This window comes from Cydia strobilella, chromosome 1 (genome assembly GCF_947568885.1).
Source record: "Cydia strobilella chromosome 1, ilCydStro3.1, whole genome shotgun sequence".
Classification (NCBI taxonomy): domain Eukaryota; kingdom Metazoa; phylum Arthropoda; class Insecta; order Lepidoptera; family Tortricidae; genus Cydia; species Cydia strobilella.
The window spans coordinates 21,861,156-21,887,092 of record NC_086041.1 but is presented as its reverse complement, the minus strand read 5'-3'; the positions used below and the strand labels follow the sequence as shown (position 1 = coordinate 21,887,092).

Genomic DNA, 25,937 nt, shown 5'->3' with positions numbered 1-25,937 from the left:
AACAGGCAGTTGTACCGACTCATTTCGTGCCGTAATAAAAATAAAACTTACTTTGTACTCACAACTAACATTTTCTAGGTCACGCTATACCCACATAGTAAATTAGGAACTGTATTTTAATTAAGTCTAACACTTTAATGTAGGCTTCTAATGTGTCAACACATTTCATTGGTTCAGAAACGTTGTCAATTATCCGACAGAGATAAATCTGAGAGGGATCTTCGGAATCAGGTCTTAATTTATTACGTGCTGTAGTCATTTGTCTCATTATGACTCCTTAGAGACTAATAAGAACGAGTAAAATGGCCGTGAATACACTCTCCTCTCATATGAACCTATTATCCATTAAAAGTCCGTACGGAAAGGTATGTTATATAATTTCTCGCTCTTAAGTTAATGATTGTAGGAAACATTAATAATTTTGGTTTTCTGTTTTAAATAGAATAATAAACATAAGAGACTCTCTCTCTCTCTCTCTCTCGCTCTTTACTTTGATTATTTGTTAGAAAGGTCACAGACGGAGCGATAATATATCGTAAGATATCTTATAGCAAGACATCTTACGATATCTTATATAGCAAGGCATCTTAAGATACCTTAAGATGTTATAGCTACCGAGCTATAACATTTTACGAAATATCCCAAAATATATCGTAATATACCGATAGTGATTATGATTATGATTATTACGATATATTTTGGGATATTTCGTCTCTCTCACAATGTAGGTGCTAGACAGAGAGCGATATATATTTTGATATCGTTGTCGTGTGTGGTGCTTAGCTATACTCTAAGATATCTGTCAGTATCTTACGGTATCTGTCCGACAGATACCGTAAGATACTGACAGATTCTGTCGGTATATTATCGCTCCGTCTGTAACAGGCTTGAAACTGACAAATTCTAACCTTCGAATAAGTCTGATGTTCCATAGCTTTGTAATTACAATTTCTAAATGGCAAGCGTACACTATACATAATCACAGCAACAACAATGGTAATCGAATGATGTACTTCCAGCACAAATATAGTAGATTGCTCACACCCATTGAGTTATTATTACTATAGAGACGACATACCAGTGAGCAAGCTTTCAGCATATGGGTTACCAGTTGGCCTGTGCAACTGGATTGAGAATTTCCTGAGCGAACGTTCCATTCGGGTGGTGTTAGATGGCTACACATCTGAACAATGGACTATTAACGCCGGCGTTCCTCAGGGGTCTGTTCTGTCCGCGACCTTATTTCTGCTACATATCAACGACATGCTAGTCCCAGATACTTTTGGATATGCCGATGATAGCACTGTCGTGGACAGAGACCTCTCCAATGTTCGGGCCAAAAAAGATGAGGTCCAATCTTGTCGACGAGCTATGGTGGACTGTCTGAATTTGACACTTAAGACAGTGTCCGATTGGGGCGACGCTAACCTGGTCAAATTCAACGCAACCAAAACGCAGGCGTGTCTGTTCTCTGCGAAACGGAATCCTTTCGGCCTGACTCTGACTTTCCGGGATGTATCTGTACCGATATCCAACCATCTTCAGCTACTTGGCACGAGTATCTCGTCTAACCTGAGCTTTAGGGCGTATATTGAATCTCTGGCCAAATCTGCAGCTAGACGATTGGGCGTCCTCTCTAAGGTCAAGCGGTACTTCACACCGGGGCAGCTTCTTCAGCTTTACGTAGCTCAAGTCCGGTCGTGTATGGAGTACTGCAGCCACCTTTGGGATGGATCCGCCAAATATCAGTTAGCCGCCTTAGATTCCATAGATAAACGCGCTAGGAAGCTTATTGGAGATGCGTGATTAGTAGAGGCTAGACTGCAGAGCCTTGAACACCGTAGAAAGGTAGCTTGTTTATCGGTGTTCTACAGGATACATTTCGGGGAGTGTGCGATGGGATTACATAATTTAATCCCCCATCTCCATTCTGCCACCGTGGGACTAGACGCGGACTTGCGTTTCACCCTTACGTCGTTACTCTGCCACTGATTCGTACTAAGCGCTATGCATCCAGCTTTATCATGCGAACGGCTAAGGAGTGGAATTCACTTCCTGCAAATATATTCCAGTCCACTATAACTTGGATCTTTTTAAATCGAGAGTGAATAGACATCTTTTAGGTAAGCATGATCCATCCTAGACTGCATCGGCACTTACCATCAGGTGAGATTGCGGTCAAATGCTTGCCTTTTTGTAATAAAAAAAAATACCAAAAAATGAAATTGTCGCAATCACAGCCTGTACCACGCGATCAAAACGTCGGAAGCGCCGTAAAATTCATAGCGCTTACGCGTTTAGGTCGCGAGATTCACGCTTCGCTTCTATGGTTTGATGCCAAAACGGCAGCAACTCATGGCGCAAAATACTGGTTCTCTGTGCCGGTTCTATACGTTAGTAATAATAGTTCAATGCTCACACCCGACACCGCCACACAAGTAGGCTCAAGAGTAACTCGTCGCGCGGCCGCTTTACTCAAGTAAAGATTATATCCGCCGGCTGAGCATTGCAACTGCGTAGTGTGACTTACATAATTGTATATGACACTCATATTAATATATGATTATTAGATTAGGTTGACCGTTTAAATTATTAATATAAGATGCAACAATTTTACCAATTTCTAAACCAAACCAAAATGCATAGCACAGTTGAAGGATATATTCTTAAGCCAATTAAGTGTTCCACGCAGATGCGCCAACACAACCGACTGAACTAAAGTCACATATGGAAACTCCGGAAAGGCGGGTGTCTCGGGCACACTCTGTAGCTCTGGCCAGCCCCACCGCCCCGCCGACTTGTAGAAAACAAAAGCTAAGCCTGGCAGGTGAGCCACCATCCCTGCTCACTAGTCACCCTTGCCCGGGATTTCACTTTTTTCCACTTTCAGACCCCATCTAAGTTATATTTAGTTTAGATCGAAAATAATGTTGCCAATAAAATATTGACGAATATCCCAAAATATATCGAATAAATAAATAAATATAATATATTTTAGAATGAATGTAACATTTATTTTATTCTATAGTTAATATAACTATGTATGTACATAAGAAGTAGTGAAATACTATTTTTATTTGAGTAATATGATGAGGCTGTAGTGGAATTTAGTGGGAGATACCTCATAGCTTAAAAATAATCCGAATCAGTGAATAGACTGACTGACGGAACCCAACCATAGTAGTAAGACTATGCGTGCACCGATTGCCTGCTCTCACATCTTGGCAAGTTTACCTATACAATACTCGTAACAACACCCACACACCGCTCAGACATATATTTACTGCCATTTCACCCCGAGTCTGCATTCAGCAATAACTTCAAGTACAATCAGATTATCTGCGCGTCACGCAGCCTTAAAATAACTAGCGAAACATGGCTGAAAACTAACACGTAACATACAAAATCGTGTACCATAATTTTGTAATCAGGTAAGGTTTAAGGTTTCGTGAAATGGGGTTACTTTGATCAATTTCAAAATTAATACGTATTTATCTCCCCGAATATGGAATCTAAAAAAAAAAAAATACAACATCGGTTTTATATTTTTTTTATTATTAATGTATCAGATACATACAGATACATTCTATCTCTTGAAAAAAAATCTACAGTGGTGATCAACTTTAAATTTGGGGTTACTTTTCCCCTTTTGTATGTATGTAAACAAACACTTTATTTTACATAAGATAGATTACAAACACAATTAAAAACAAAAATATATACAATGTACAAAGGCGAACTTATCCCTATAAGGGATCTCTTCCAGTCAACCTTTGAGCAATTGAGAATGAAACAATAAACAAATCAAGATAGACAAACGAACACTATAAACAGAAAGTAAATTATGGTTCAATTTTTTCGACGGAATTCGATAGTAAAGGGCGTAAAACTTTAACACATTTAAAAAAAATCCGTTCGCAGGTTTAGGATTTATAGTTGGTCAAACCAATTTGCCAGTCAGTAACAACCAGGAAAATTATACTCATCCCTTTCTTTTGGGTGCTAGTACTAGTGTAAGACAAAGATAGTATGATTCTCTCTGTCTATGTTTGAAATGAGACAGTCCTTTGACAAACTATATAAGGATTTTTTTGCATTTGGGGTACTTTGAGAAAAAGAAACAAAGATAGTTTAGGAAAAATCAAACATTCTCAGAATGTATGCGTTAATATCACGAAATGAAGACATGAAGTTGCTCATTTATGACTCCTTACATTACTTCTTGACCTAGGCCAAGAAGTAATGTAGGGAGTTAGTATGAATAGTACATTGTTAAGTAGCTACTTGCTGGCTGAGGATTCGTTTTAAATGGACGACCTTGGGAGTCCGTTTAATTGAATCCTAAGCCAGCAAGTAGCCTTCCAGCCGAGTCATATATAGTGCTTAGTGAAAGTTGAAAAATCGAATATTGTGAGTGTTGTGTGTCGACCCGGTAACATCCCTAGTGCGCAAAACGTTCAAGTTAATAAACAAGACCAAGTGCGGGTAGTTCGAAAAACTCGCGCGCATAGAAGTTGTTGATGTCAACTTTAGCCAGTCTTCTCCGAGACCACGGGGACAACGCCGTCCTCGAAACGTCGGAGGTAAATTTAATACTTATTTTACGCGATTAAGTCCCGTCGTTGTAAATAATAATATATAGTGTTTTTCTCAAAAATGGCGCAATAAACACAAATATGATAGAAATATTTTACAGAAGCAACATTATTATGTATATATTTTCACAGAAAAAATTAAAAAGATTTGCTTTGCCGCCTTTTTATTTTTTTAATTAAAAATAGAAGTGTATTTTTCTGCTGAAAATACGCCAACCTATTTGAGACACCTAAATAGTCGTGGTACCAACATGTATGTATGTATGTAATAATAAGTACTGATCATCTGTTTGGCTGTTTAATGGACCTATGCCTTCATTTGATATGGCCACTTCAACTTTTAAAAAGTTTGGAACTCGACAAATAATGGAATTTGTATGCAACATTGCAGTCCCGAAATCGAGACTGCAATGTTTTTAACTTTTTAATTTTTTGACTGACCATAAACTATACGCACTTCGCGAGCTACTTTTTAACCGGCAACGTCGACTTTGCCGTCCATTTTTGAGAAAACGTACATTATTGTCGGCTGCTCTAACTTTTTAAATTTGCTCACTAAGATTAGACTGACAAAGGAAATATTACATACAACCAACGACCACTCTAGCTGTAAGTATACTTGCGATATTAAAATTTAAAAAAAAATCTGGTACTATATTTATAAGCGGTTAAACATTCTAAAAAAAAACTAAAAAAACTTTATAGGGCTGTATCTCCTAAACCATGCGTCGTAGCGCAAAAATTAAAATAATTTTCGTTCCCCGTTACAAAACCCCCCAAAAGTAATATACAAAAAACACAATGAAAATCAAAGAAGAAAAAAAAACAAAAAAATCTTTATAGGGCTGTATCTCCTAAACCAGTCCATGCGTCGTAGCTCAAAAATAATAAAATTTTCATGCCCCTATATGAAACCCCAAAGTAATATACAAAAAACACAATGAAAATCAAACAAGAAAAAAAAAGAAAAAATCTTTATAGGGCTGTACCTCCTAAACCGTGTGTCGTAGCGCAAAAATAATTAAATTTTGGTTCCTCCTCAACACGCCACGCACTGAATAACCTATCACATTAACACATGAAACAATCATCATCATCATGCTTGTATTATTATTGCATTGCATGTTTGAGAAAAGCACTATACATACCTCGGCGTGAAAAGGGGTTGCCGGCCTTTCACGGCCTCTATTATTATTGCAAAATAGTCTCATATTTTACTTATTTAAGGTAAGAAGCATAGTTGAAAATAAAAACCTATAAAAAATTACTCAATATATATCAACAATACGATGATGTTCGCATGCTTGGCGTATCGACAACAGCCTGCCTTCGACCACTACTGTCACAGCCCGGTTTAAAACTTTTTCAGAGTAGTTCCGATATGCTCAGGCATTATTCTAAAACAATGATACAAAAATCAGTTAAGAAACCTTCAATATCTAAATAATCTCAAATAAAAAACCGGCCAAGTGCGAGTCGGACTCGCGCACGAAGGGTTCCGTACCATTACGCAAAAACGGCAAAACATCACGTTTGTTGTATGGGAGCCCCACTTAAATATTTATTTTATTCTGTTTTTAGTATTTGTTGTTATAGCGGCAACAGAAATACATCATCTGTGAATTTTTTTTGTCTAGCTATCACGGTTCATGAGATACAGTCTGGTGATAGACGGACAGACAGATAGACAGACAGACAGCGAAATCAGATCCCGTTTTTACCCTTTGGGTACGGAACCCTAAAAAACTATGTCGTCGGTTGTCATTAATCAGTGGTCAAAGTAAACCCTTATAGGCGAACAATGACGCCCCATGCCACAGAAACCGAAAAAATACAAATGGCCGCCATGATTATGATTTACAACAAGAATCGATGTTTTAGGCCGATATATGCCTGATCCAATGAATTAAATAAAATGTATATATTTACTATACATAGAACATAAGTAAGAAGTTATACAGGCTGTTAAAAGTACACAAAACGAATACTTACATATTTTAAATTTTTTCCCATCGATCGACGTGATCTGATAGAGACGTTTAATCTTGCCAACCGTAAAAAAATCCAAAGGGTGCGTTCAGAAAGGATAATATTCGAGTTTGAACATAAAGTAAAGTTTTTATCAAAGTAAACCCAGGATTCAAAGTAACGCCATTCCACGGTTCTCGATTTACTACTGGATAGAGCTGTAAAAGTTAATTTAAAAACAGTGTTAGAAACTTAGAACCACACTGATAGTAATTAGTATCCATAACTACAGATATGTCTACGCATCAATAAAATTATCTACTCTTCTTCAAAAGCGTTACAAAAGATGATATGTAGGACCTTAAAGATACAACATATACATTTATTTGTATAACTATTATTGCAGGCAGGTGGCAGATAGCTAAAAGTGCATTGTCCTATATATTCACTAAAATTGATGCTGGCTGCTGTACACATATTTGCTACCTGTTCAATCATGTTGAACCGATGGCAGTTAAAACTTCCGTGTTTTTAACAAAATTTATTGTTTGTTTAACTTTGAGATGTTTTAAAATCCACCAGTAGAGTTGGCGGAGATAGTAATGTAAACAAAGCGTACTTATAAACTGAAATAGATGTCATATATTAAAGTAAAAAAAAAAGTGACGTAGTCCTCTGGTGGTGAAGGCCGGAAGCTTGTCAGCGCCCCTGATACAACGCCGCAACGCCGCGGATTCAGACATTAAGACAAATGCGGTATACCTATTGATTTAACGAAAGAATTGAAAATGCATTAAATGCCATAAAGGCCATATCACATTTAATAACCTATCATTTTATGTCCGACCCTCGTAAAATACATTTACGGCTCCTGTCACCATCATCCATGATTCTCATTACTACTTTATTATGTGTTTACATGCCCAGTCCAGATTGTTTGTAAAATAAGTACGTGCATCTTAAGTAACTTGTATTCATGAACATACTGCCCAAACTTACGCACATATTTTTTTTTGTTTTTACATTATTATTTTTTCTTATTTTTATCTTATTTCTATCTTACTTATCTATGTTAAAATACCGTAAAGTACAACAGGAAATCCTTTTTATCGAATTTAATTTTACTCCTTTACAAGCAAATGGTCCTTTTAATCTTTGTTCTTGTAGCGTTACTTCGACGCTTAAGTCGTCGTGTAATGATATGAATTTACGCGATTGTTGTCTTTCATTGTAGGCTATTAATGCACGGCATGACATACTTATACTTTTTCTGTTATTTCAGTACCACCGCACGCATATGAACTAAATAATTTAGACAACGATGCGTTGGATGCTCGCAATGCCTACCAGGAGGACCGGAACCGGCAGAGATACGAGCCCTCGTTCGTAGACTCTGATGAGCCGGTTTCCATGCCAGCTGAACTGTCCAGCGATGAGGCGAGATTTAAACATTCTACTCCCATGTACCAAAGTGCTGTACTGATGACTTCTGACGGAGAAGTTAAGGATGACAGTGAGTATTGTATGTTTATTATTTGTTTTAAATTGGTTTTAAAGCAATAACAATTAACGACAATTATACAAGTTGTTCTATCGCGGATATTAAGTAGGTACTAGTTTATAGTGGAATAGGTACGTAGATACCTATATTTAAACATGCTCTCAAACTATATAGACAAAGTGAGGTCGTCGGATCAACATAGCTAATCAAACAAATTAGTGACACATTAAATACTTTATTTTTTAAAGTTACTTTGAGTGTAAGTTTAAATCAATTTTGGATTTTAACATACCTGATGCATCTGAAACATATTTATGGGATAACTATACTTGACATACGTATTTATATTTTATTCACCGAAAAACTTTATTTAAATGCAATATTTAAACGTAATTATTTAATTATTGAGTTAGGCAAGAGTAGGTACGCCATCTAAATTATGGTTTTAATTATAAGGTAGTAGAAACCTGCTGCGGCTTCAACAGGTTAGGTTAGCCGCAGACAGTTGTGGCTGAACTATTAAACAGCCTACTTAATGACTTTCGTTATGCTTAAATCAATGCTGGACATTGTGGGTCACCACAAACCGAAAAAAAAAGCATTCGCTTTCAGAGATACATTAGTTATTAATGTGCATCTGTTTTTCCCACGCTCATTTATAAAACTGATACATTATCATCAGCAATCTGTTAATTGGCTAGATTTGACTACCATTTGAAATATAAATATAAAGAGATGATATAACAGATTTTCCACTCCTGTACTTTCAGTATTTATATGTACTTAATTCATTTACATTTTACACAGTCACGATTAAAAGTTACAAAATTCAGTATAAAGTTCAATTAGAGTTTTGAATGATTCATGGTTAGTTTCACTAGAATTACCTGACCGGGATATAGACCGTGATTACCTTTTGTATTGTTTTGTTTTTGTATAAGTCTAGAGAAGTCAGTTTCAATTAGGTATGTACCTAATTACTTAATTTTATAAGTAAAGCTTTCTGACACGTACAATTAATCGGGACATTGCCGGTGAACCACTTCAGAAAATAAAACCGGCCAAGTGCGAGTCCGACTCGCGGTCCAAGGGTTTCGTACTTTACATAATTTAACACATTTAACACTGCATTTTTTTATGTGAACGTGAGTGAATTGTCTTTAAAAAACCCGTAGGGGTCGGATTAAAAACTAAGTAATTTATTCCGACTCACGCTTGACTGCACATTTGTAATAGGTTTTCCTGTCATTTATAGGTAGTTTCGGAGATAAAGGGGGGGGGGGTGGTCATTTTTTGCCTATTTACTTGAATAACTCCTAAACTGTTTATCCTAAAATTATAAAAAAAATATATTTGAGATACTCACAATAAGCTCTTTTATTTAATATGTAACACGATATTGTTTGAAAAACTTTATTTTTTAATTTTCTCATTGGCCCCCCAAAAGTGGTTCCCATGTTTAAAATTCATTTGTTTACGTTTCGTGTCCATCTTTGGGTCACAAACTTACATATGTGTACCAAATTTCAACTTAATTGGTCCAGTAGTTTCGGAGAAAATAGGCTGTGACAGACGGACAGACAGACAGGCAGACAGACGGACAGACCTGTTCCGTTTTTTCCTTTTGAGGTACGGAACCCTAAAAATTACCTCGATCCTTACGAGCGAGCTAAACTCCGCCTCCCATAAAGATAACCAATAACGATGCATTTAGGATTCTTTGTCTTAATAATGGAAAGGATAAAATCAGGTAAAGAGACAAACAATAGGTAGTAAGGACAATTTATTAGTTGTTGTTATTTAGGCTGAGCCTCGCCTCCCTATAAAGATAACCAATTCGGATGCGTTTTGGATTCCTTATCTTAGTTTGCAAATGCCGCCCGCACGGTCACAAAGACAATGGACTGCAATAAACTTTACCTGAGCTAACCTTTTATTCTTTTAAGTGCCATGCTATTGGTCATGACTTTTTTGATATCGCCCTATCGCCTGACCGTCTGCAAGACGTTTAAACGATCTTTGCCCTTAAGGTGGTTCACCGCCAATGTCCTCGATTTAAGGCTAATCAATTTTAATCTCCAAAAAAATTCTAGAATGAAAACCGGCCAAAACCGGCAAAGAATTTCCGATATAGGAAGGATTATGTGTAAATATCTCTGTGGCATTCTGTGACGTTCAGTAGTAATTCGGTTTCAACCCGATATTGTTTCAGTTAGGGGTAAAAAAATGGGTATCTCCAAGTACATTGCACTTTGAATACATACAAAACACGTCACGCAAAATAGGCGCCAGTCGTCGAGTTGCGGAAAATCGCCTGAACTACAATACAATACATATAAAACAGCAATGATATTTTTAAAAATAAATGTAAATTATACTACATACCTTTCAATTTATAATCCATGTCAAACACAACACCTTACACTTAGTAGGAACACACTAAAAATTATATCGTCAAGAGCGATGAAGCGAAAAGTTGCACAAAAAATTGCACATCGTTTTAACCCTTTACCTACGGGTGTCAACCAGAGTTGCCAGGAAGGCAATACCGCTGCAGTACGGGTGTCAACTATAGTTGATCGAAGATATGTTCATGTTCAATATTTTTTTAAATCAAAACGAGACCTTGCGTCTTGGTAATAGCGGTCACATTATGCATTGGGTTTAATATAGGTGCAAAGAAAAAAATATCATAATGTTTCAGTAGATGGCTCTGACATAAACATATTTTTAAAATTACCGCTTTTTTGCTGTCAACTGGGGTTGACACCCGTACTGCAGAAGCGCAATTAATTGAACTCAATATGGCGGTCCTAGTGTTGTTTTATATTTCATCGACTTGTTGTAGGAGTGAGACGTGTGGGTGTTTTAAATGTTATTTTTAGTTTTTTGACTTTTCTTTGTCCAAATAGTTACAAAATTGGAATATAATATTTTTTTTTACTAAAAACATAACTTGCTGAGCTTCTTTCCCGTACTTACAGAAATATCGACAGTTGTATCGATATGCGCACATCACTATTTTTCGTCAGTAGCAGAGATTTGTTTCTATGCAACATTTTAAGTAATAGATTTTTTGCAATATTTCAATAATTATCATTTAAGTATTTAGTTGTGTTACATATATAATAAACTAATACTTTAAAACTTAATCTTGAGAAATTCGCTAATAGTAATTTAAAATTCTAGATATTCTGAATCATCAATTTATTAAAATGCAAGCAATACATTAACTTCAATATAAATACACCAAGTGATTAGTTATTAACTAAACATATTATACTTAATGAAATTTCAAGCACGTAGCTGTAGTACTTCAAAAGTTACAAGTAAGTGAAATTATGTCAAACCGCTGACTCTCGCCAATACATGCCCGTATTGAGAGGTGACTGGGTGTTCAAAGTCCCCGTACTTACCCTTATCACTCAAAATTGAAGGAGTGGAGGGGAAAATGGCATTTAGTAATATCAAAGATATAACTCCGTAATAGATGGAAACAGTCTAAGGAAAAAACGTGCCTCGAAAATCAGAAAAATTTGATTCTCGATCAGATAGCGCCACTAATTTTGGGCGTTGACGGTTTCGTTTGTTATTTATAATTTTAAAGCATATCAGTGAAAGAACATGGGTCAAAATCATATAAAAATAATTAATGCAAATAAAAAAATCATTTATCCATATTTAAATACATTTTAGCGTAATTTTATAAATTTTCATTTTTAGTTTTAAAGTGTGTCGATAGATGGCAGTGAATTTACTGTGGTTACAAAATTTACTATGACAGTACCGCTCTATAATATTATATCCTCTTTGGTAATATATAATGTATAGGTATTAGCTATTACTTGTGTGGGTTTTTGTCCAATTACATTGTTCTACACGCATCACTGTGCATCACACTAGCCGCGTTACTACGTCGAACGACGATGGACAACCTTTGCACCAATTACGAACCCGCGCACAATATATAATATATAATACAATATTAAAACATGTTTCAGGCGGATTGAAGAAGTGGAAAGCAGTCGCTCTATCGCCGGACAGCGAGCGGAAGGCGAAGGAAGCGCGGGCGCCGTCCGCCGCGAAGCCGAAGGAGGTCGAGATCGTCCAGAAGGAGAACATACAACCTGACCCAAATAACCTAGACAGCAATCATTCGGAGCCTACAGTAAGTTTCTTAAACATATCCTTAATCTCTATTCCTAACCTACTACAAATGATAACTAATAGTGATTTTTGATGCATCTGTGTATTCACACTGTCCTGTGCTAGTTTTTGTTAAAAAAATTAAGGTATTTTGTATAGCTTATAAATAAGCATTAATTCTGGTATATCATAAATTGTTCTTATTCTTATTTAATTTCCTGATTATTTTGGGTACCCGCGGTCATAATTGTTGTTAAATTCGTGCTGTATTAACCTTTTGGACGCCAATGACGGATATATCGGCACCGCAGGTCCAACGCCATAGACGGATTAATCGGTCAAAGATCACAGAGCAACATAGACCTACGTGCATGTGCATAAAGTTCAATTTCAGTTTTGACACTTCTGTGACGTGGCGTCCGAGTGACAGCTTTTGTGTTTGACACGGCGTCGAAAAGGTTAAATAATTGAATTGTTTAGTAGTATTTAATCTATCTGACTGACTGACATGCTGTCTTTATAACGCTGTCACATAAACAAATACGACCATAATATTTACCACTTGGCTGATAGATATTTTTACAAGGGTTAGAGTAAAAAGTGTGTCAAGGATGCCGATCTTCCTCTTACTCTATTATTATCGATACGAGTATATGTGAGAATTTGATGTTCCAGATAATGACGGTGGAGCTGAACCGCGGGTGGAACAGCAGGCTGGGGTTTAGCGTGCAGAGCCACCCGGACTCGGGGCAGAGCTACATCTCCGCCGTGTACAGCGACAGTGTCGCCGCGCGCGACGGCCGGCTGCGACGGGGAGACGTCATCCTACAGGTACGAGCATCTGTACTGGCTTTACAGTCTGACCTGACAGTTCAACACACAACACACACGTTGGAACAAGCGGCTGAGGTACAGCATGCAGAGCTCAGTCGTCTTACACATACCTAACCTTACCATAGCTTCAAGAGTTTTAAATGATTCACGGTCAGTTTGACTAGACTTGTATTCATAAACAATTCAAAAGGTAATCACGGTCTATATCCCGGTCAATATAAGTCTAGCAAGTAGCTTCACTATAAGACGACTTGTGTTAATAAATAAAAATAAACAAACTGAAGGATGTTGTACGTGAAGTCCCAACCATAGCCCAAGCCCCCTCGCGCGTGTGAAAAGGCCAGCAGTGGGACGTATACAGGCTGAATTATTATTATTTTATATTAATTATTCCTCCATGATTGCCAATAATTTATTCAAATAAATTACCTTAAATTTCAGGTCAACGATGAAAACGTGACGTCAATGAAAACTCCAGAAGTAATAGACTTGCTCCGGTTGCTCCGCGGCTCTATCTGCATCACCGTGCTGAGGCCCCCGAACGGCCCGAACCCACAGTGAACGCGACAACCAACTACTTAACTCCAAAGAATAGTATCTTCAATATTGCTTTAAGACAGATACGTTAGGCCTAAATGGAATGGCTAAACTTTCATCCCTGGTCTATTTCAAGCTTTTTGACTAAGAAGTGCATAAGCCAATAGTTGTGTTTTTATTTTCAATTGGCTTATTAACAAGTGACACGCAACATATCTCAATGGTGTATCTCCAGTAATTTAAAATAATCTATTTGTAAAATAGATATGAAATTTATTTGCGTGGAGTGACATTTCACAATTAATGAGCAGAGGCTCTTAAAAATCTGTTTAAAGTTCCTAAACTTTGGCTCAGAATTTATTCCACGTCAGCCCGAGAAACTATAGATTTTTAATAGGATATCTAACATGTAATAAAACACTATTATTGTTAATAAGTTACCTTATAGTATACATAATGTTAACTTGCGAAATTGATCTCTTTAGGATTCTCAAATTTTAATTCAAGTTTTATTAAATTGTAATTATTAAAAATAATACGTTATTTAAATAAAATTAATCACCATCACACGACCAACCTTGCGCAACGAATAAAATATCAAATTATTTTCAACGTATAAAAACTCTTAGTAATAATTTTCTTGTCATATATAATGATATGTAAAGTAATGAAAGTGCATTCCACAAGATTGTACATAATGTAACATAAAATAACATAAAAGGTAGTTTGTCGTATCGGATTCACCGTAGTCAAAAGTACCATTACAAATGATAACTTGAAGTGGTACCAGAGACGGGTGCATTGTATGGTGTGTCCGTAGATTTATGATGTTTGTGTAAATAGTAGAGTGTGTAACGAGAGCATTAAACAATCCCTTTGTCAATTCAAATTGGCTTGCTCGAGCTATAAACTCTGCTTTTGACTACGATTGGGTTGAAAATAAATATAAATAAATATAAAGTTAATTTATCGTACCTATTTAAATTCGTAGCACCTTGACCCTGCCTGTACGGGAGCAGAGATCAGGCGGTTTGGCACTTGCCTGTGGTGGGTTGTGGCAGTGGGCTCTCTATTGCAAACACAATGTGGTCTTAGGTGATTATACATTTATTCACTACAGCATGAAACCCTATTTTATGCAGCCCATTTCCTTCCTTAAAGACGAACATTACGAGCATGAGAAGTGCAGCACGTATGGAAATAGTAGTCAGACCCAAATCCAATTAACGGAATATTGGTAACATAAAGTTAATGTTAATGCACACCACAGTTTCCAATAGGTACTGAAAATTCTAGTCAAATCTAAATTATAATCGAAATAATCTCGTTATAGTCTTTGATTATAAATAAATATAATGATATTGAGTATTCTTAAACACGTATATTTAAAAGAAAACGATATTATACATAGATAAAAAAGTACTAACAGAAAGTTATATTAAATAGATAATTCTTAAATGATTTCGTATAAAGGTGTTGTCAACTCAGAAGATTTTATCGACAAATCAACTCAAAAAATCTATTTTATTATTATGGTATTAGATTTTAAGGTGAAAATGTAGAAAATCCTTGCACATAATAAACCTGAACGAACGAAACAACTGATATTCTAAAATTATTGTGATGGATATGTGTTAATATTAACTACTGTAAATGTGACTTCTAGAGTAAAGATATAGTCTGTTGTCGTTAGGGAAAATGAATGAATTGATGTATCTATAGGACGGTTATCCATATTCAAACACTCGCTTATTTAATGTCAACGTAAAAAGTTGTAGAGCGAAACTCATAGGTACATGTTCTAAAACGACATTTGATTTTTGAAAGCACGATCTTGATTTAAATATTATTGACAGCTAATGCATCTCGCTCGTATTATTTTTATATAACCACACTCTCACTAATAGGTGTATATATACAAATATATAATATATATATATATATATACGTCTTACAGCTCGCATTTTTCAACCTATTTTCGTGAAATTTTGTGTCCAGGTTTGGTAATTTTATAGTTTATTTTTTTAAATCAGTTTGGAACTTCAAAATGTCGGAGCCATGGATCTGTTACATCTTCCCAGGAAAACCGCACCAACAAGTTTTACATCAATGCTTTGTACGCACACTCTTGCACAATTATTTCATTTTATTTAAAATATATTTTATTTATTTGTGACTCCGCAGCATTCCACGTTGACTTGGAACAAAATAAAGACTTGCGCACGGAGAGAAAGACGTAGGTTTGTTTTTTTAGTTGTAATTACCCATTGATTTACCTTAATGGAGAACAACTACATCAATAGCAAATCAATAGCATGATGACTTGATGACATATTCAGAAAAGAAAACATAAAAACTTTAGACATTCCAATAAGAAATAGGCAATATGTAAGTCAAAAGTATATCTGCGATTGGCAACTGGTGAATGCCACTAACAATAAGAAAAAGAGCAGTACAACAAAGTGAACAGAGTAACAAAAATACACATTTTACCTGTACATTACCTATAGCTCGTAATACCTACGTGCGCGATAGTCAAAGTACCTACTTCTTGATACCAATATACCATATCACGTGCTATTTTTTTTTTCCTAGAATATCAAATTAATTTTCACGTCTTTTTATTTTGCTCAATTACCTATATGTTAAATTGGTTTTAATGAAGTGTAATTAATAATAATTATGATTGTGTCATCTATGTTATAACACGGTTTGTTTCAGTTCAGACTTGTGAGCGTTACACGGTTACATTTTACCACTTGTATGAGTTGCTTGTATAGATGTGAATGTTGCGATGGATGCCTTAAAAATAAAGACTAGGCCATATTTATGTTACTGGAATGATGGAATTACTTTAAGGAAGTAAGGATATGTGTCAGTCAAGAACAAAAGGATGTACGATATAGGTACTTAATTATGGTACTATAACATAAAATAAAGAATAATAAATTAAGTACTGTCTTTTATTTGTAGTAGGTAAGAGGTAAGTTACTGTGCAAAAAAAATGTTGAAAATGAATAAAGAAATCATTTCGTTGGATATGTAATTCCGGTACGTACACAATACGTGGCCAGAAAATTAAATTAGGGATTGCCAGCCAGGTACTTAGACGGACGGACAGTTAGGATTACGACACCTGCAATTTCATTCTCGCCGATTACATTTATTTATCTTATAACCTATTAAACGTTTTCCCAAATAACCTAAAAGTTATCTTTACTGGTCTGACCGTCAATTTAACTCAATTTTGTATAATCTATTACCATGACCGGCGCGTCACCTGTGATCTGTAATCACGAACATATTTCCGCGCATATTTTAATAAAGAAAAACATAATTTTCTCAGAAATGCGTGAAAATAATCACGTTACGTCCCTGCGTACTTGTCCAAGTGCAATTTCAAATCAAAATTAGATAAACCACTAGATATAGGTCTTGCTAGATTCAAACGTAAATTCCGAAGCTCCCCATTTCAGGCACAAGTCGCAGGGCTTGTATTGGGAATAGAAATAGCTATCATATCATGTTACACACTGAACCGGCAATTATCTATTTCCCGGCTTTTCGTTATACCTATACTAAAACAAAAGTTAATAACGGTGATAAATAACTTTCTAGATTATAGATTAACATTAATTGAAGGAATTGTGGAGTTCGAGGACTTTTCAAGCTTTCCAATATCTTTAAAATGTACCTACCTACTTTCACAGCGGATCTTTTTGCATAAAAAACCGGCCTGGTCTGACTCGTACACCTAAGGTTCCGTACAATTGTAACTAATGTTTTATGTTATTTTTTATAAATTTATAGTTCTTCGATTTTTCCCTGTATTTGTAGTGTAAGACGATATTAGTTGCCAAATTTCATAGTTCTAGGTAAACGGGACCCTATCAATTTTGATTTCCTTGTTGAAAGTGTCGAAATATACGTTTTTTGGCGGCATAAACGGACGTATCTTTTTTTGCGTTAACATAGAAGTTTGATTTTTTCACAGCTTCAAGGGACCATAGACCTAAGTATATGGTTTAAATTTCAAATCGATCCCTTTACGAGCTCCCGAGATAAAGGGTATTGACAGACAGACGGACGGACGTTCTTTCCGTTTTTTCCTTTTGAGGTACGGAACCCTAAAAATTAAAGGTAACTGTTGTGTTTGCTATTTCTCTGTATATAACAAGTATTCATTTTTAAGGTAGGTAAGGTACTAGGTAATAAGCGAAATAAGAAAACTTTTAACATACTTATGACAATGTTACAACTTACATATGATAATCGTTGTCCGAATCGTACCTAAACTGCATTAGTGCACTAAGACTAATTACATAGGAGGAGGTCATAGAGCGTAGCGACCAAACGGTCTTCGTTTTAACTGGTTGTGACCAACGCTCCATTATCATTGGTTAATAATTGCCAGGTTGTCTGAAACTATAAGTACAATCCAATTTCACAAAACGGCCTTAGCGGCAAATTAACTTATAAACCGTAATCCAGTAAAGGATTCATATAGGAAGTTCAAGCACACACTGCTCACCCTTACAGTTGGTCAAAGGCACCTAGCTTTTCAAAGAAAGCATACACCAGAGAATTTGGGACGGGTACTGCCGTGGCCGGGTGGTCTAGTGGTCAGGACGTTAGCCGCGTAAGCTGAAGACGCGGGTATGATAATATGTACTATTATATATATATATATATTATATTTACTATGACTAATTAAAAATTCGCGTGTACAATATACGTTACGTTACGTGGCAGACCCGCCTTACCACCAGTCCAACGTGACGTAGCATATGGTACGTTACGGTCACCACCCTCGACCGTCCGTTGCGTCCGAGGGATCTTTGAAACGCCTGGCTGCACGTGCTATGACTTTACTGTTGACGTTACTTTCCGAAGCGGGAAACAGACATAATAATCGTAGAACTCTTAACTTTATCCGTGGTACAATAAAGACCGACATTGTATATCTACAGTAATTAGTACAACGGAGGTAGATAAAGTAATGGAAATTTAATTTTTTACAAAAAATAATTGAATTGAACACCGCAGACGCAGACCTTTAACGCGCGTTCGCGGATTTGACTTGAGTTCTATGCTATTTTCATTTGTTTCGTTTACTTGTTAAGTTTAGAAAAACATTGCGAGTTTTTTGATGTCTTTGTTAAATTGGTCACTCGTCTTTGCCTGTGAGAAGCGAGAGTGGTCTCAACATTATTCAATATTGGTTTTAAATGGTTTAATTATGGTTTCACACACTATTTATTTTATGAGATCGGGTAGTTTAATGATTCACTGTTGCCTTTAACTTAAATGAAGAATTATATTCTCTCTTTATAGTTCGTTTTATAAATATAATTACACTTGTATATTTTGTATAGAATGTAAACACTGCAATGAAGCGTTCTTTAAGTTTTTTTTTCCACAAAACACCACGTTGCTTTAATTAGCTAGGTATTAGATGGGTATTAGTGGTATCACTACAGACTAAATAATATTTAGTATCACTGAAGCGAAACTATGAAAGAGAGGCTACTGAACTTACATAATTGTTGCGAGCTATTGTCATGTTATGGTAATATGGTTATGGTTAGCCGGCAAAAACAAATGTGACTAACCGGTAAAAGTTTGGTTTTCGGTCGATGTCATTGACAGTCGTCACGCCTGACAACAGTGACAATTTTAGTTTATTACATAACTGAATTCAAGATAGAGTAGATACATTTATTCGACGACATGTTGTATTTGTTACCTACTCTAATCATTTGAAAAGGCTAGGGCTAGAGTATCAATGATCACATCTGAATGAGCTGTTTTAATGAACTCTTTTGTCGGTCAAACACGTCATGATATCATTCTGGGTGCCTAGCCAACTGACAATTGTTGATAGAAATCGCCAATCGAAACTCAAATAATTTATGGAAATGAAATAGTCACGTTATTTTTCGTAGTATCTGAAGGCCTATCGCAAAAAACAAAAATCGAAATTTCGTTACCTGATATGAGTGATAGAGAAGCAGATAAAGGAATTTCGATTTTCGTCTTTAGCGTTATAAGTAGTAGGACCTCTGTCATCCTGATTCATCCTTACATTTCGTTTGGCGTTTACCTATGTACGATTGTCATCTTAGCTAGGCCCCCTGTTGTCCAAACACGTCATTAAAACCAATTTGTGCTACTTTATTGTGACTTCTCGAACACATAATATTCCATGTTTTGGCTGCTGAAGTATTTTACCTGTCATCCATGCTTTACCATGAATACCTAAGTATTATTATATACCTAGGTTATTCACAAAATATTACAGAAATATTAACAGCTTCGTAAGCAGAAACACTGTCGAGCATGGAAGCGTTGCCAAGGTGACATACGTTCATAGTAAACGTCAATCTAAAAGTAGGAAAGTAGAAAAGAAGTATGGAAATGATCACCTGACTTTTCCAATGTTCTTTCGACACTTTTTTAACTTTTCGATTGTCCCCCTTGTCCCGCGTCAGACTGTTAATTTTTGTCACCGCTACCAAATTATCAATCACATAAATTACTTAAATTCATATTCATATATCACAAATTTGTCACAATTGTCACCGTCTACGGGGATCACCGGCCCGCGTCCATACAGCCAGCACGCCTGCACCGGCAGTCGACACCGACCTCCGCTCCGTTAGCACCTGTCGGGCGAAAGCGACCCGTGAGCGGCCCGGAAAGGAAGTGCAGTGACAATTGAAAAGTTGTATTTCGAACGAAATCAAGGACGAACTGGAGTAAGTGTTTTTAGCGTTTGGTGTGTGTCCTAATGGGAGAGATTTTAACGTATCAGCATTAATTAGATAATCATGTACTTAGGTTTTTTTATCACAAAAAACTTATGTGCCTATCAAATAAGCCAAAATCAGTAGAATTCAGAAGTCATGAATGTTTATTCTGTAATTGTTAACTGAATATTTAACTTATTACTTTAGTTATATATTGTATTGTAGTTCGGGCGATTTTCCGCAACAGGTATAGATTACAAAAATCTACAATGGCTGTGAGCTGTCCAACCGCGATATACAAACAAATTACTGAGCTAACTAGGCTGTAACAGATCGAATTATTAGCTCAATTTTACGACTAAAATCATCATCAGAAAGTATCTTAATAGGGCTGCTCTTAACTAGGTACCTACCTACTTATTATGACCTTACATCATTAACCCCATGAGAAACCATTTCAAGTAGCAATAACACTTTCATTTTACTTACGAAATTAATTTGACGTAAACTATTTCATTATTATATTAATTTCAACAATGGCTTAACGTGAAATTTTCTCATAATTTTATTGTTAATGTTATACCTTACGGAGTCATAACTACATATCTGTCAATCTCAAGTTAATTGCGGTTAAGTAAAATGAAGATTTCTCTTGTATGAAAGCCGATAGAGCTCGGATTCGGTTCCTGTAATTGTTGCTATCGATTGTATTGTCAGTGGAAATCGTGGGAAATCCCAACACGTGGAGACAATGGCTTCCGAGATATCATCTTATGATAATCGGTATCGCACGGGACACATACCGACGTGCGATATACCCACGCATGTCGTTTAAGTGGGTATGTTGTTGCTTCAACAACTCTTTACACACAATTTAGAAGTAGTTCCATTCTAAAAAAACTCCAAGCTATCCAACTCTCTCTATTTTAATATTTTCCTTTTGTAAATCTTATCATATAGAAATAAAGATGCCAGTTTTTAATGTTCAACCATGCAACCTTTAATAACTCCTCCCTACCTCAACGTCTAAGGTTGTAATGATATAGTCACCTAAATGGCTCTACATCGCTTGCTGCGGTCAATTTTCGAAGTTAATTTGCATAGCAAATTTCTTTGAAAATCGATTTACTATTTATTTCACGTTTTACCCCGTTTTTATAGAACCGGAATAATCTTAAAAAATAATACTACTACTACTACTTCACTGGCTCAGTGACCCAAAAAGGATCCTGGCCTCCGACACAAGAGAGCGCCACTCTGCCCTATTCTGCGCCACTTCACGCCAGTTGGGTTTAAAATAATAATAACATTACGAAAAATTTTGGCACTAGAGTTAAACCAAGAAAAGTCTGCAGCTGTCATTCAGTTAAAAACTATATATGGTAATGATTTTAGCAGTCTCTAAACGCCATTCACGTATCATGTTTATTGTCAGAAACGTATAGAATATTTGTTGTAACTTGTGTTTTGTGATAAACGGGGAAACCATAGTAAAACCTTATAAAAGAGACATGCGGGAGCTACTTTTCCGCATGATAAATAATTTTACAATAATAAAAAATCTGCACGAGGCTATTCAAGCTGAAAAAAGGCAATGTTTACAATATTTGGAGTTGATGACGGGTAAGTGGAATGAAACATCTTAATACTTGCACCAGATGTAGATAATATAATATTGGTTTAGATTTAGGTTTCACAGCAAATTGAACACACCTAATAGGTATAGGCATAAGTACTTACCTTATGAACTTCATCTTTAAGTTCCATATTGTTGTTTTGAATGTAGATGACTGTTAACTAAATACATTCCTTTAGAAAAGTGAATGAAAATTGTTAATATTATATCCTTAAAAAAATTAATGCAATGCAACTTATTAGAGAAAATGCCAAAACAAATGACAATTTAAACTAAATTTTAATCTTCGATACAAGTAAATGGACGATCATATAAATGACTCTTGACGGGTTTTATCAGCCATCCACGTGCGTAATAATTGCACGTACAAAATGTACGGACGGAAAATTGCAGCGTCTAAATTGGTCTCTTTTATTTTGTTAAGTAGGTGAAAGTTTTATGCGTAATTCTAAAGTAAAAATACCGTATTAAGTAATAATATTAAGCGATGCGGTTTCTGATTCGAAATACGATATACTATTATTTATTTACAATTGAAAATGTGATCCACTTAGTCGGATATAAACACAATAAGTAATTAAGTATGTATAGGGTGCGTTGGGATAAGATAGGACGGGTTTTTCATGAGGGGTAAGACAAGAAATCGTCCGTATGCCGAAGCATTACGAGCGAATTTTCATCTTCAACCCGTTCAATCTTATCCCAACGCACCCTATCCAAAATGTGGTGAAGTGCGACAACATGTGGTATAATTGCTAGAGTAAAGTGATAATTGTGGAAACCAGGTTACTACAGTGCTAACATTCTTCAGTGGAACTGCAGGAAGGTACAAATATGGCTGCATTCCTTGTATAGTATGCAGTACAGCACTCGAGCTTCTATGTATAAAACAGTTTAACAGCGGACAGACTGACCAACAGATGGAAACTAAACTATTAAGTGTTATTTCCTTATTTCTCTTAACTATACGGAACCCTATATTAATATCAATTAATATCCGGAATTACAATATGAAAATGTACGTTGAATTTCATAACAGGGAGTCATTTTCTGATACCTACGGCCATTGATTGGTTTCCTTATAGTTTTCTTATTAGTTTCTATACCTAAGTGGGAAACCGATGCAATACCAATATTTTAGGCAAACAAGACACATTAGAAAATACCTACTTCTGTATATAAATAACGATAAATAAGTAAAATAAAAATTCTTACAACATTCCACTAACATTAAATAACTATTAACCGCAGACAGATGGTCAGACTAACTACAAATGGAAGCTGCAAGTGTTTTTCTTTGAATCATTGCGCTCCATTGACCAATAATTATAGGAGTTAGACAAAATATCAACGTCACGCAAAGACTTTCCACGCGAGCGACGCCGTGGGCAAAAGCTACTAGTAGTACTAGTGTAATAATGAAAGCCAATATATAGCTTTACTCATCGCTCAATTAAATTTTCTGGGTGTACTTAAACTTTGTTTAAAAACTGGCGTTTTATACAAAAGAGATTTCACCTAAAACATGTTATTTCCACAGGATTCTTAACGAAAATCCCAGACCGTCATAAATTATAGAGCTTTCTAGGGATAACTATTTTGAAATCCATAGATGAACCACTCATAGAAATTTCGTTATTCGTCTCCATAACGCTCTTAAATTGGATAACGTAGGAGTCAACTGGGAAACCTTATAGTTTCGCAATGTCCGTCTATCTGCCTGTCTGCCCGTCTGTCCGTCTGCGGCTTAGCGCATTGACCACTAGTGCTAGAAAGCTATTAGTCGGCATATACAAATCAATCAGATCAATAAAGTGGTTTAAAAAAAAAATTAGAATAAAATAGGATAGCACCCCTATAAAAACTAAAAAAAACTAGCCTATACGTCAATTCTTGGGATAAGTTGTCAAGCAGACCCCAGGCTCCCATGAGCCGTGGCAAAATGCCGGGATAACGCGAGGAAGAAGAAGAGGATAGCACCCCTATACGTAAAGTGAGAACCTTACACCTCTCACTTCTAGAGATTCCATTTTTTTGTAACGTTATAATTTGGCCACTCAGTATTGCCACAAGTAAAAGAAATATGTCTAAATGTATAATAAAATTACTCTTAGAGCAACCTAAGCCAGAAAATCAAAGTAGTAACAGAAAACATTCGCGTCCCTTCGGTCCCCTCAATCCCTGCTCACCCCATTTTATGGTACATTGAAACCTCCAAAAGATTTCAAACATCTAGATAACTTCACATTTGAAATATCTTTACAAGCTCCTTGTATGGAAATGAAATGGATTCTTAATATTACCAGCAAAAGCGACAAAAACATATCGCATCAATACCGGATACGGCCAGGTTCGGTTCCCGGGGGAGGCATGCTCCAGCGCGCCGACACGCTCGCTGCGCGCGCGTCGCTCACCTGTGGGCGTTTTTATCGCTTTTAGTTGGATAGTGCATAAGGTTGAAACAAAAGTTTAACATGATAGAGCAATAAAACACTGCCGATTGGTAACAGCTGAGAAGGCTTCCATTTCAGTCAAAAAGTATAAATTAAATTCTATGTATAGAATTAGCTTCAATGTTCCCTATTGACTGTATTGCCCAGGTCTGGCATATCTGGTATTGACCAAGTTTTAACAAACAAAAAACATGTTTCCTAAGATGACGGGATAGCCTCTTGTGATTAAATGTGAGGAGAAAACGTAAAATGGTCTGGTAACATACATTTTATGACTGTTCTACCCTTGTCCCTCTTTGAATGTATTAATATTAAGACAAGCATCTCCATGACACTATTTGGTTTGCTTTCCACAAATAGTGTGTTATTACGGTACATCTGAATAAGGATGAAGCCCTGTAATTAAATGTAATAGCCGAGGCCCAGATACTTTCGCGTAAAAAGCGGCTCACCCGTTCTATTGCCGGAACTGCGCGGGACCACAGAGTTTATCTCAGTCTTCGGAGAGAGTAGTCCGATTCAAAATATGAACTACAAACGATACAGAACTAATACATAGGTACATTATTACGTGTCATTGCGATAAACAGTTGTAATTCGATGCCAAATAAATCGGTTAGCCGTGTCGGTCTGTCTAATCCTTTTTAACCTCAATTTTTAAAGGCACATGTATGGTGATTTGGGTGTTTTCATAAGCAACTTGAGCATTTTCTCTCGAAAACGACCAATTTGATGAAGTGGACCTGATGATGATGATTGTTTTGATGGTAGTGATGATGATTTTTTTAATGTAGGATGTTCAGCGATTACTCCGAGACCCGAGAGACATATACTTAAACACGGAACCCTAAAAAGGATAATATTTTATTTCATCCTTTTGAAGTCGGTTTATCTTTTTTTTATAAAAGTTTTTATTAGTAACTTCACTTCTCAACATCCCAGTTTTAATGTTTTATAGTAATATGAGTTAAATTCGGCTTCTGAACCGAGTGAAGTTGAAAAATAAAAGGTAGCAACACTTTTCATTTTGTTTGTGAAGACAGATGATTGACTTACATATAAGTAATAGTTTGTTATATTACAATGTTAACTCCATCATTATATTCATTACAAGTAGATTAGTAGGATGGGAATAAATAGAAATAGAAAGTTTCTCAGGCGCAAGAAAATCTTAACATTGTTATTAGTTCAATCAGTTCAATGCAATAAGCTCTGTACGGCTACCATCAGTTTGGCACTGACTACTTACTCTCTATGCATCTCGCTCGTACTGACATATTAGTGTGAGCGAGATACATAGAAATTAAATTACGTAGACATTAGATCATATGCCAGTTTTGACACTGTCAGTGACTCATGGTACGGGTACTGCGCTCAATAACATTCTGACTTTCCAAGGGTATTAGTTTAGACCTCATCCACAATTTCCACAAGTAAACCATCTATAAAACGAAATAGACCGATTCGCAATGGACAGCGTAACATAACTTTGATTAGCCTTTTATTTCTATCACGATA

At 36.0% G+C, this 25,937-nt stretch overlaps 1 protein-coding gene across 3 annotated transcripts in view; it reads left to right on the top strand.

Moving 5' to 3' along the window:
• LOC134741803 (uncharacterized) overlaps positions 1-16,534 on the top strand; it is a 154,848-nt gene extending 138,314 nt beyond the window's left edge. For 2 of the 3 annotated variants that reach the window (XM_063674710.1, XM_063674703.1), the window contains 5 exons: positions 2,693-2,827; positions 7,846-8,076; positions 12,066-12,232; positions 12,886-13,041; positions 13,486-16,534. In XM_063674710.1, coding sequence (XP_063530780.1) covers positions 2,693-2,827; positions 7,846-8,076; positions 12,066-12,232; positions 12,886-13,041; positions 13,486-13,605 — 809 coding nt within the window. In that variant the 3' untranslated portion in view covers positions 13,606-16,534. The remainder of the gene's footprint in view (positions 1-2,692; positions 2,828-7,845; positions 8,077-12,065; positions 12,233-12,885; positions 13,042-13,485) is intronic. The other variant, XM_063674716.1, reaches the window with a different exon arrangement.
• Positions 16,535-25,937: the final 9,403 nt, after the last annotated feature.